The 13,339-nt window shown below is 56.7% G+C and overlaps 1 protein-coding gene across 1 annotated transcript in view; it reads right to left on the reverse strand.

Moving 5' to 3' along the window:
* The window catches only part of IGSF9B (immunoglobulin superfamily member 9B), a 42,611-nt gene extending 42,487 nt beyond the window's left edge, over nt 1–124 (reverse strand). The window contains exon 1 of the mRNA XM_024756879.1: nt 52–124. Coding sequence (XP_024612647.1) covers nt 52–115 — 64 coding nt within the window. The 5' untranslated portion in view covers nt 116–124. The remainder of the gene's footprint in view (nt 1–51) is intronic.
* Between the last annotated feature and the right edge of the window lie 13,215 nt (nt 125–13,339).

Raw genomic sequence — 13,339 nt, forward strand, 5'->3', positions numbered from 1 at the left:
GGGCCAAGAGCGCCGGGAGGCGCAGGGGAGGGACGCTGCACTTCAACTCACCTTGAGCCGCAAGACCTCGGGCGCTGATCACACTTGCTATCAAAGTGGCCACATACCAAATCATAGTACTACCGCGCGCCAGCCAGGAGCCTCATCCTATCGCAAAGTGCCCCGCGCCGCCTACGCCCCGTGCCGATGCTCCCGCGGCTCCTGCGGCTCTTGCAGACCGGGCGGCCCGCTCCCCATCCCTCCGCGGCTCCGCTCGGCTCGGCGCGTAGCCTCCCGCCCGGCGCAGCGGCACCTGCACTAGAGCCCGAGCGGAGCGCAGCCAGCGCCGAGGAGAAGCCCGGCCGCACCGCCCCAGGCCCGCCCCCGCCGTCCGCCCATTGGGCGCGGCTCGCAAACCCGGAGCCCGATTGGCTGGGACGCCTGCCCGTCGCGGCGAGGGGGGCGAGCCCATTCAAGGTGCGTTGACGTGTGGCCAGCCCAGAGCCGCAGAATCATGCGCATTGCCGGGGAGAAGGCGCTACCGCGTCTCCGCTTGGTTCTGCTCCCTGCTCCCTATGCCTGGCAAGTTTCTGGGGGAGGGAATGTGGCTGCCGGGCCGGCTAACGGGACCCTGGAGTCTCGGGTACCCTGCAGGTCTGAGGTCTGAGGGGTCGGCGCCCCCGCCCAGCTAGTGAACCCAGCATCCGGTTTCCATCCAGCAAAAAGGCGTCCCGGGAGGACGGTGCTGATTCAGTGATGGGGAAACCCGGGAACGGCAGCCTGGGGAAGCTGGGAACGTCCTTCGCCGGATATCTTTTCAAAGGGGTCACGCGCTACCGCCACCAACCCCCTCCCTTCCACACACGGCCACTCTTTTCTCCCCAACGCACCCCCTCCCACCCAAACGTGAGATTACATTAAGCTCCATCCAGCCCGAAGGCAGGGGGATGACTAAAATGACCTCTAAAAGTCGCTAAGATTTGGGGTGATTCATTGGCTCAGCTGCGGGAGAGTCACGGGCCCCGTCGGGAACACACGTGTGCACACTGCCACCCCCAGTGCGGGTCATAGTTGCTCATCACCACGAAATCTCGACTTTGAGCAGTGAAAGTGTTTGTTCTTCTCCTAAAAAGGCTGTCTCCTCAAGCACAAGGCTCCAACCCCCTCCCCACCCTCCTGGGAGCCTGGCCCCGTCTCAGCAGCATGAAGCCAAATGCATTTGGGGAGCAGTGTAGGGGTCTGGGATGGAGGGACCCAGGGAAAGTGGATTTCTTATTCCTTCAGTAGAGGACAGGGAGGAAACTGGAAGGTGTTCATGTTTCCCAATCTCATCCCCTCCCCCAGTGCAGTTGTATTTGCAGAAGAAATAAACGAGTGTCATGGAAACATCTACTACAAACAATCCCCTCACACCGGCGTTCTGAGGCTGAAGTGAAGATGCCTGTTCTTTCAAAGAGTGAGAGCAGTGGTGAGAGGGGCACAGCTCCCCAGGACGGGCTGCTGCCACAGAGGGGAGACAGAGGGGCAGCAAAGGGGAGCTCACTGGCTCTAGGACATGGAGCTCAAAGAAAACAAAACAAAAACAAAACAAGAGGGAAACTTGCTTCTAAGAAAACACACACACACACAGACCATACATCAAAAGTAGCCTGAATACTGGGGAAACAGCCTTCCCTGGAAGGTGAACCCTCTTAGCTCACCGCCAGCCAGGAGATGGAAAGCTGGGACCCCCTCCCCAGCAGAGCAGCAAACACACTGGTAAAGTTTAGCATTTGGATATAACCTGGAGAACCAGAATCCTGCCCTGCCCAACTGCTCCAGTCATGAGACATAACTCTGGTGATACAGGGACAGTTCTCCCTGAGCCATCACTTTAGGGTCTCTTTCTCTGCCAAGATGCCTTTCTTGGGGATGTGAAATGAGTTGGAAGCTCTGGTCCCCCACTGAAGGGCTGATTCCCAGCCAGCATGTCCAGGAGCTAGAGCTCTGCCCTCAACGTATACACGTGACCAGGGTCCTAGGACTATGAGCCTTAAGGGATCCCTTTGCAGAACTAACGATAACAGGATTCTCTTTCTAAAGCCCCTAAGCAGCTAGCTCGCCTAAAGAGAGATGCTGGGTCCCCCAGGGGCGCCCCAGTCCCTAGCGCTTTGTAGGCATAAACACAGCAGAGGAGTGGGAAACATTCTTCTAGGGGCCTGAAGGGTAAGGAAAGGGGTGGAGCCACTCTCACCATCATCTTGACTGTATTTGCTTGGTCATTGATTTTGTCCTACTCAGCATGGTAGTTTCTGCTAGGGAACTAAAACTGTCTGTCAGATCGAAAGGAAAAAAATAACATAAAGAGCTTAAGAGTGTGAGTTCGGCTGGGAAGGGTTTCAAAAGATCTGAAAAGGGGACTAAATTTCTTCTGGATAAATCTACCAGAAATGCAGCAGAACAGGGGAGTGAAGGCAGAGAGAAAAGGGAGGAAAGTTGAGATTCAAAGGGAAAAGTTAGCGTCATCCTCAGACATGTCTCAGTTTGGTTTCATATCAACTCAAAAGAGATGTACAATGTCAGGTCCCAGTGAGGAACGAGACAATTAAGTCTTTCCCTCTTGGCACGTGGCTAATCTCGGGACCCAAGAAGGATGGGACACGTCCAGTAATAGACTCAAGGTGAACATGGACCCCAGCATCCAAGACGGACATGAGGGAAGGATGTAAGCCACTCCTGGGAGCAGCTCCTGGGTGTAGCTGGTTAGTCAACAGTGTCTCTAATAATGCAGGTGTGTACATCAGGTAAGGGAGTAGATGTCAGCCCTCCTACATTTTGGAAATACAAAATGCTAGTCTTATCAGTTCCTCCATGTAAAACCATCTAGCTACCTACCCACACATCCCCCTGGAGCCCTGAAGGACAGGTCTCTGCGGAAGCTTCAAATCTAGAAGAGGAGGGGGTACTCACTCCCTCCTCACATCCACTGAGCACGTAGGACTCAAAACCAGTTGTTCACTCACTGTCATCCCCCCTTCCTCAGTGGTCCCAGACCTCTTTGTAGAATCTAGGTGAGGACGGCTGTCAGAACAGTTGCTTGTGAGGAAGAGAGGCATCTCCGAGTCCAAGTAATTTACCCCAATGAGCACCAGAGAGGGTGTTTAGTGTTTCTATAGTCAGGAACTGTATCGGTTATCTTGCAGTATTAAAAAAAAAAAAAAAAAAAAAAAACCATCCCAAAACGTAGCGACTTAAAGCAACAAGAGTCACTTATTTGCTCACAAATCTGCAATTTGGGCAGGGCATGGTGGGGACAGCTCTTCTCTGCTTCATACAACATCTGACCAACCGGGGGAGGGGAGCTGAGCGCTGCAGGTGGCTCACTCACGTTGTCAGCAAGTGATGCTGGCTGGCAGCCAAGGCTGCAGGCAAAGAACTGCAGTTATTCTCCAGGTGGGCTTCTCCGCGGGATGCTTGGGCTTCCTTACAGCATGGTGGCCGGGTTCCAAGAGCCAGCATCCCAGTAGAACCAGGCAGAAGATAGACTTCCCTTTATGTCCTAGCCCTGGAAGACACATAGCACCACTTCCAGTAGAGTCAAAACCCTGCCCCGATTCCAAGGCAGAGAATGTAGATCCCTACCTCTTGATGGGAGCAGTGTCTACATCCCAAAGCTCATGGGATGGGAGGTCGTGCTGCAGCCACTGGGGAAATGATACAATGTGCCAGGAAAACAGTCTCCAAAATTCAGCCAAAAATGAACTCTAGAGGAAATCCCTAGAAAGAAAGCATTTGTAGACAGACAGCCTCTAGATCTTAGAATTTTCTTGCTTGAATTCAAGCTGCCACCACCAGTCCCAGGCACACAGGGATGTGAGTGTGACCAATTACAGAAGCCTAGCCCAGAGACCAGTCAGCATGTTTAAAAGAACTTGGAAGGAGAGAAGAAAATAAACAAAGGAAATTGGATTTCCGAAGTATAAATATCTCATCTTAAGATCTGATGCAGGAGAAGTGGGGAAAATCTTTGCAGGATTCTAAACCTTCTTGTCATAAGAATTTTCCATCTCAGCTCAAAATGCTCACAGATCTTTGCAGGCACCTGCAGCCTCTGGCCATACGTTGTTTTTCTGGACCTGAATAGCTATTCTAACAGTCCACTTTGTCCTCTCCAAAAATAAATTCCTGGAGACTTTTCTTTTTAAAACTCAAACTTCATTATGATTCTAATTTCCCAGAATATCCAGTATTCTCCTGCTCAGTTACAGTTTCCCTGAAGGCCACATCTTGGTGAGATGGAGGTGGTGACTGGCCCAGAGACAGATCCAGGCCTTCCTGGCTTAAGACACCTGTTCCCACCACATAGGATCATTTTATGATGTCTCATCCAGATGGGTCCCCAAACATGGGAGGGGGTCTACCAGGACCCCACCTGTTACAGAGCGTGATACTGCAGAACCGTGTGTATGGTGGGATATAGCAGGTGGGTGCCAGTTCTTGGAATTTTAGCCAAACTGTATTCGTTTCTTGTCTGGCTGAAAAGAGATCAAGTTTTTGCCCCAGGAAGAAAGTAGAGCCATAATTTAGGACCATTTTATCTGAAAACCAGATGATAACCCTCTCAGCCTTACCAGCCACGCTCCTCTTCCTTCGTGGCCTTCCAGGCCAGTTCTGAACAGTCTCAAAGAAGACATGTTTCATGTTTTTGTGGCTTAATGTAAGAATGCAGGAAAGAGGTTCTCTGCTTTGCATCAAATCTGTCCTACAGAGCTTAGGAGCCCTAATGACAGCCCTCCCTGTGAAGTACCCACAGGAATACGCGGCCATCCCTCTTCAGAAACCCCTCACCATGCCAAAGGCTGCGTCACAGAAAATGATTGACAGGACTCCACCTGAGTCTGCCCTTGTCTGCCCAGAGCTAAAGGCCCAGCAGCGAGGCACTGGAGCAGGTGGAAAGCTGTGGCCCTCACTTACACGCTCTGGCTTCCAGGTATCTAAAGGGGCCATCCAGCTCTGGCCCTAACAAGCTGGGGGGTCTGGGTCATTCTTTTGTCTGAGCCATACTCTCTCCATCCATAGAGGGGACAGGAGAAGGTGATGGGGATGAGGGTCTGCAGGAGAGGAATCTGAAAGGACGTATGTACTATTTCTCTGTCTCCGGTTCTGTGCCCCTGCTGCATTACATCGCAGAAAAACTGGGCCCGGCCTCATCCCAAGACTGTTGACCAAGCAGGGATTCTAGTATAGTGTGGAAGCTTCTGCAGAGGCACATGGAGCCGTGGACTGGAGCTCCTGGCATCATTGAAATTGGCAAAAGATTGATGTCAGCGGAGGATCAGGAATTTATGGGGAATCCGCCAAAGAACAAGTCATGCCAACACGCAGGAAATGGAGAGATCAAGGAGCAGGGCTCAAGGCGCATCAGAAGAAGGAACTCTCCAACTGACAGGCAGCCTCGGAACCAGCTTGCAGTCAGCACTGTGCCAGGCACCGAGGAGGAGGACAGAAGAGTGACAAGCCAGCAGCCCTGTCCCCCGGGAGCTTAGCATCCATTTGGAAGGATCAGGCTGGGCACTTGAGCAACACTTATTACTCTGTCAGCAGGGGCCTGGGGAGAGACTGTGGTCCAGGCTCGAACCTCCAGAAGGTGGAGACGGGTGAGAGCTGAGTGGAGGGTGTGAGGAATGAGCTAAACCTTCAGGCAGGGAGCAGAGGAGGCATGATGGGGAACAGGGGCTGCTGCCAGGGTACCTGCTGGTCTGGGAGCCCCGAGGGCAGAGTTGGCCTGCCTCGCTCTCTGCTCTCCGTACCCTGGTGCCTGCCGGGCGGCGGTGTTCAGTGGGCGTGCGTGGGGATGGACCCACAGGCGGGGTGGTACGGTGACACGGGGACAGCAGAGACTGCACTGGAGGACTGAGGAACCGGTGGCCAGGAAAGGCTGCAGAGAAGCATCTCTATCGGCTCAAGTAAAACCAAGGGGCCAAGGGCGGTGGGGGAGCGGGGGGAACGAGGGACCCGGGCAGTGAAAGGGGAGGGGCTGCGCTTCTTCTTTGGACCCACAGATGGACGGGCGGGGGTGGGGTGCAGCCACAGCTGGAGGGCTCGAGCGTGTCTATTTCTGGCACACATTCCACCCCCAGCCCTCTCTTTCTCGGGCCCCTCCACACTTGGTTCTCAGCCCCCACACAAAAGGGCCTTGTGCGGGAGTGCTAGGACATGCCCAGGGCATCTTTATTCCATGCCCCCCCGCCCCCAGAGCCTTGGCATGAGCATCGCTCTATCCCGAGCCCTCACTGCCCAATTTTCTCTCCTTCTCTTCCTCTCTGTTCCTCCCCTCGTTGGGTTTCAGAGTCGTATGGGGAGCCTGGAGACAGAACCGGATTTATTCTTGGAAAAAGCATCCATTGCAGAGGGTACCACAGCAACAAGTTGCCATGGTGCTTGGACACAAGGTAAATATGGTGTAAAGAACCAGTTGCTGGACCCAGAGTCAAGAGACCCGAGTCCCCTCCCTGCCTTGTCTCACCAACAGTGCATCCTTAAGAAAGCTGTGCGACTTCCCTAAGCCTCGCTGGGAATTCCAGAAACGTCCGACCATGTAATCAGCAGCTGGCACTCACAGATGTGTACTGAGCACCTACTGTGAGCCAAACACCCCGCGAGGTGCAGGATGAGCAAAAGGCAGACACGTCCTCGTTGTCACAGAACTTACAGCTAACAGCCGATAGGGATGTTCAGAAGAATACAGAGAGCTAAGGGCCAGTGCAGTGGCCAGTCCATAGCTGGAGGAGGAGGTGTACCAGAAGCCCCTGTGGGACGCAGCTGCTTCGGCGCCGGTTAAAATTAGAAGGTGGTGCTGAACCTCTAACCTTGCTTGCAGCCCAGTGTCTGTTTCTAGGTGGTTAGAAACTAGGAAACAATGTGACAGAGTGAAGATTTATCTGCACAGGAGAGGATTGCCGACCCAACCCGGGAAGAACCAGCTATAGGGAGATTCTGGCGTGTGTTCTGAGAAGGGTGTGCTCCCTGGGGTAGGGTGGGAGAAAGACATAAACAGTGATGAGCGCCATTTTGGAAAGGAGGAGAATTCTTCCAGAGCCCCAACTTCTGAGGGCTTCGAAGCTAAGCTCCCTCCCCCCTCCCTTTCTAGGAAACCCACTTGGAAAAGCCCATGGCCTTGCGGGGCGGGGAGTCATGGCTGCCAGGGAAGCCCAGGGCAGGAGGGTTTGTGGGAGAGGCCAGTTGAGGCGCTGAGAAGATCCCATGGGGGACCCAGACAATAAGCCCATAGAAGGAGGGCTGTGCAGAGACAGGGCGGGGAGGGGGGCAGGCTGTCATAACGGCTGCTCTCCTGGCAGCCTCCCAAGGTTAATTGAGGGGCACCAAGACGACCCTGCTCCATTCCAACAGGAGGGGGCCTGGTTTGAAAAGAGCATTTGCTGCGGGAGAAAGAGTCTTTCTCTGCCCGGAGCTGCTGTCCTTTGTGGAGGTTCTTTGAGGCATGAGCCCTGCAAAAAGGCGCGGGGCACGGGGCCGGGTGGATGGTCTGCAGTCTCAGCAGCAACGGTCCTCCCTGGTGGACAAGAAGGGGGTCCCTGGCTGGTTCCACGGCTTTCAGTCCCCTGAGAGGCTGTTCTCTCTATGCAGAATTCCAGCGTCTGACTGTCCCCCATGAACGACGGTATTTACAGGGGGGCAGAAAGGGAGAGAAGGGAAGAAGCAGCTGGAAATCGGGCAGCACGTTTAGAGGGTGGGGTCAGGGGTTCACAGCCCAGGAAAATATGTGGACCCGTCCCAGGTCCCTGCCTAGGTTGAAGCCTTTGGCATGATAACGCCAAGGCTTTACCACGTGGCGTGTTTGTACCACTGGAACCCACCTCTCTCCATAAACACACACAGTGCACACACCTTTGCAGGGACTCACACATGAAAAATCACACACGTGATGCGGGACACGCCTGTGCCCACCTCCATAAGCAGGATCTCTTCTGACAGCCACGCACGTGTCATGTCCACCTCTGTACACGCCTGCGAAGTGCACATCCTCCCGAGCTCTCACATGGCAGGTGGGTGCCTCAGCCTTCCGCCTCCGAGCGTCCCACGTGCACGGACCTCCTGCCTTCCCAGCCAGGAGGCCCAGCATGGCATCCGGTCCTCTTGCCTAAGTCAGGCCCCAAGGAGCCTTGCCCAGTGACGTCCACCTTCGTCAGACTCGCCCTGAGCCCCGCGTCCAGGCGGCTCTGGGCTTCGCCCCAATTCTTGTCTCCGGGAGCCCAGCTCCCCACCCCGACCTGTGCAGACACTGGGGAGAGGCCACCAGCAGGTGGCGCCAGCAGGAGCCGCCTGTAAGCCCGTCTGGAGGAAAAGCGGCCGTGCAGGTGCCGGGCCCCGTGAGTGGATCTGCCACAAGCACCAGGCCAAGGAGCCCCACTGCCGAGGGGCTGGAGGGGAGCACGAGGAACAGGGGCTCCGGAGGAGAGGGGCTGAAGGTCAGGACGCGGAGGCGCAGGGTGGCAGCTGAGTGGACGCGCGTGCTCACGTTCTGTGTGCGCGTGCCCTGCACAACTGCTGGGCTGCCTATGCCCGTGGATGTGGAAGACGCAGGTGTGGACAGGCTTGAGGGTGCAGGTGTGTGTGCGCGCGTGTGTGCACCTGCGTGAGCGGCTCGGGGCGGAGGTGGAGATGAAGCCCAGCTCGCGGGGCTCCTCACCACGCCGCACCGCCAGCACCACACGCTGCTGTCGTTCACCCCCGTCCTCACTCTCCACGCCACACACTCCAGGGACACAGGCTCTCACCGCCCACGCGGACAGGTGCTGTGGCACCACGTTCGGACCTGCCCACCCACGCGCTTTCACACATATATGTGGCCCTGCGCAGAACCACGGGGATACGGATAGATGCCTCCAAGACGCTCGCCGGTGCCCAGCACCCGCGTCACGTGTATGCACACTTGCACATTCCGTGCCGTATCCGGGAGCTTTCGGTGCCGCCGCTCCCAGGAGAGATGGCTCTCCCAGCTACACAGCATCCCAATTTCTGAGCAACGAGAGCCCCTGGTCTGAGGATTGTGAGAGCAGAGTCAGCACTGCGGACAGCGCCTCCACCTGCCGGGGACCCCTGGGCCATTCTGGAGCGGGGGACTCTGGGTCTCCCTGATCTGCACCCAGAGCAGCACTGCAGTCAGAGACGTTCGAGTCCCAATCCTTGGACTTTGGGGTCTTCTAAACGGGGGCTGTTGTGAGGGTCACGTGAGCTGAAGACCACAAGGCCCCCAGCACCATGCCTGGCAGGGTGACAAGGGCAGCAGCCCTGGGTTCCAGCCCATGGCCCTCTAGCCCGGGAGCTGACTAGTCTGTGCAGAGAATATCGATCTGATTGGTAAGAGGGACTGAGAGCTGGTGATCTGCGTTTGAGCTCCAGCCTTGCCAAATTTTAGCTCTGAAACCAGACCGCTCGCTTACCCCGCTAAGTCTTGAGCTCTCCTTTTATTGACCGGAAGCAGCTAACACTAACCGAGCCTCCCATGCACTGGCCCTGTTCCCAGCACTTTACAAAGAGCAGATCACTGAATCCTCGTGACGCTAGGTGGGACACTCTGTTACATCCCCATTCTACAGAAGAGGAAATGAAATCCCTTGCCTAAGATCCCACCGGCGGCAGGAGCTGAGGCAGGGCTGGGACCCAGGCAGCTGCCTCCAGAACCCGTGCTCGGAACCGTGATGCTGCACCACCTCCTCCTCGGTGTCCTGTGCACCAGTGACATCGTGGGCCTAGTTTGGAGTTTGCAGACAAGGCTTGTCACAAACGTGAGGGCCAGTTGTTATGCCTCCCAGCCTGGCTCGTGCTCCGAGTAACTTCACGGGAGCGAAAACCGGGATGAGTGCCGGAAACAGGACGGGCTCGGTGCCACCGGGGCCTGGCACGTCACTCAGGAGAGAGGGGCTCCACGCCACAGCTGTGAGCATCCTTCACTGGGGCTACACTCTTCTCAGGCCACGATGGCCTGGCGCCCGAACGGCTCTGTGAAGCGTTAAAATCATTCTCAAGTCTCCCAGGAAGTTCCTCTCAATTCTAACTGCGGCCTCCCCAGCTCCCTTCCTGTCAGCAGCCTCAGCCACAGCCCTAGTGTAGACCGTGTCACCTGCGGTGGCGTATTTGGGAGTTGCTGTGATGGGACAGCTGCTGCTGTAGCCCAGAGCGTCCTAGGAGGGTCTCATAGCAGAGCCAGGGTGAGCGGGTATCAGGCCCCCCTGCCGCCTCAAAAAGCAGGACGTGGAGACCAGGAACTCTGTTTGCAACTGACTTCGGGGAAAGGAGACCCCTGAACAGTCCTTGAACCCCAACCTGACTCATCCTGGAGAAGATTCTCAGAAATGAATTGCTCCACAGACGTGGGGAAAAGCCCCATCTTTTTGGAAGCTCCCCGCCCCCCGACCTCTCTTGCTCCACATAACACAGACTAGTCACTGGCCGGGGACGGAGGGGCCCTTAAACCCCTCACACCATACCACCTCCTGCTTTTCCCAACCCTCCTTTCCAGAATCTTCCCCAGCCTGGTCCTTCCTGCCTGCCTCTCCTGGCTGATGACCCATCAGGACAGAGTCCTTTTCTTCTGCCCCTCAAGCTGGCAGCACGAACCCAGCCGTTCACTAGGAATGGCTGTGAGCCTGATGCGATTAGCAGAGCCACGAAGGTGCACAAGCCTCCCAGCTGTCTTGTTCCCGCCCCTTTTCCATCTCCTATCGTGTCCCCCTCGACTCAATCTGGATCCCCCTCCTGCCTAAGAGAGACACAGCAGCTCCTCCTCTAAATTCCAAAGAATGAGCTTCCTCAGGAGCATGTGCTGAACTGAGGAGGCTGGGAACCCCATGAACCCCAGACACCCCGGCCCGCCCCCTCTTTATTCGTGGCTTTGACCCCCCCCCCCCCCCAGCACCTTCCCTTCTCTCTCCACCTACCGCAGGCCCACATAGTGCCCAACACTCACATCCTCTCCCGACCGTCCTCGCCCTGAGCTGGAACAAGTTTTCCAGATGTCCTCCTCTCAGCCCCTAGCGCTGTGCTTCTCCACAAGCGGCTCCGGGTCCACCTGCGTTAGGAGCATCAGTGAAAATCTCGGGTCTGGGCCCAGCCCTCCTGAGAAGCAGGAAAGGCCTGAGGACTCGCCCTGCAGAGCCCCTTGTGGCTCAGGCCCACACTTTGAGGACCTGCTGCCCTAATGTGCGGGAACCAGCCTCCAAAGCCATCCTTACTCACAAGCCTTCACCCCAGACACTTGCATGTCTGTGCTGCACTGGAGAATCACTGGTGTAGTCCCAGGCTGGGCTGGGACGGTGCACAGCTCCACCCCGACTGTCCGCGGTGACTCGACTGTCCCCGTGCGCCTGGCCTATGCCTGCTCACCTGTAAGATGGGGTGATGCTTGTTCTCTCACCTTAGGACTATGCTCTAAGGTTCAAATGAGAAAAGAAAAGTGGAACCCCGTGGAGAAGCTAGAAGCCTTGACTAAATTACATGTGTTTTTATTCTTATGTAAGCGATGCATGGGCGGGGGCGGCGAAGCATCTGTCGAGGGCTCCCATGCTCCTGCCCCGGCAGCAAGGCCAAAGCCAGGAAGCTTGGCCCCCAGCCCTCATCCTGAGCCCGTCCCAAGCCCAGCGAGGAAGGAAGGCTCGTTGGCAGGAGGGCTCGAGGCAGAATCGCTGGGACCCCCTTGAATGAGTCTCCTTTCCCCAGCACCCCAGCTGCTCCCAGGCCACCAGCCTGTCAGGCGCAGGGCCCGGCCCCCTGCAACTGCTCTTCAGCTCTAATCACTCTGGCACCAGCCCTGCAACCAAATTACAATTGATCCTTCACTCCTCCTGGGTCAATGCCATCGACCCAGAACAGGGGGATGAATACAAACTCCCCTCGAGGAAACCGACGGCCCGAGGTCAAGCCCAGCACAGACCCGCCCACCCAAACTGTGCACGTGAGCACGTGTGCACACAGACGCGCACGTGCACTCGGGCACATACGCACACACGCGTGCGCACGTGCCCAGGAAGGCACACGGATGAGTATGTGCACAAAGGGCACCGGCCACACGTAGGTGTTCGCGTGGAGACACGTAGTCTGATGCCCATTCCTGGATACTCTCGTGCATGTGTACACAAGTGTCCACAGACACACACGCACACGTGGGGGCACGCACCTGCCGTTGGCACAAAGAAGAGGCCCTTTGGAGCCACAGGAAGAGTGTCCTGGCCAAGCGGAGAGCAGAATTCTAGCCCTCCGCAGCCCCTCCCGCCCGCTCCCCGGCCGCACACTCAGGGGCCCGCAGGCTTGATTCACACCCACGTGCTTCTGACACGCCTCGGGCAGAAGCCTCTGTGGCTGTGTGGGGCTGCGGTGCCCACACCTCTAGGACGTGCCCTGTCCGCTAATCTCAACAGGGGCTGGAGCAACGCCCGGCGACTTCCTCACCTGGCAACGCCCATGGCAGCTCAGCCGGGCTCCCGTTACACCGCCATCCGAAGAGAAGCCTGGTGCGCGTCTGCACCGGGGCCCCAAACAGCGGGCAATGAGGGGCCCAGCCATCCAGAAGCCAAAGCACAGGGACAGCCACCAGCGCGCTCCCGTCGGCTGCGGCGTGGGGACCAAGAGAGAGCGTCAAGTGTAGAGCAGAGAGAAGGCAGAATGGGACCCCCGCTCGGTACGGCCCATGCTGAAGCCCGAGGCCTCAGGCTGCGCGGCCCCCTGCCCTCGAGGTCAAGTTCTTCCACTCAGCCTCACACACACACCCAGGCCACTGACCTCACGCCAGGTCCCCCTCTGGGTCGAGTCACAGAAGCACCGAATGTCAGAAATAGAAAAGGCCCGGGTACTATCGGGGACCCCGCCCCATCCTCTCAATGCCCACCTTTCCTTGAGGACTTTCTGGATAAATGACCGTCCATTATGTAAACATGTTCACTGGACACTTGGGAAATGCAGACCCTTCATCCAGTCCCAGGATGGACAGCTCTCAGATTCTCTCTAAATAGAGTCAAAACCTTCCTCCCGACAGCATCCACCACTTGGCATGAAGCAGATTTTAATCATAAATGGCCGGCTCTGCTACTGCAGCTACTTCCAGACAGGGTCACCGTTTCACAGCGTCTGCTCACAGCTCCCAACAGGAGGCGCTGCGCAGAGGCGGACGACCAGGCCCCAGGTGGTCTGCCCCTCGGAAGGATGTGCAGGTGACTTTGACCTTAATCGTGCAAGAGGAGACGATGGAAAAGTCCAAGATGCTTTCAGCCTTTGCAGGAAGCCTGACTTGGGTTCCGGCTCTCATTCTGTACACTGATCTTCCTAAGTGACAGTGGGGGTCCTCTGGGTTCACAGGATCGTAGCA

The sequence above is a fragment of the Neophocaena asiaeorientalis genome, unplaced genomic scaffold (genome assembly GCF_003031525.2).
Source record: "Neophocaena asiaeorientalis asiaeorientalis breed wild unplaced genomic scaffold, Neophocaena_asiaeorientalis_V1.1 scaffold424, whole genome shotgun sequence".
Taxonomy (NCBI): Eukaryota; Metazoa; Chordata; class Mammalia; order Artiodactyla; family Phocoenidae; genus Neophocaena; species Neophocaena asiaeorientalis.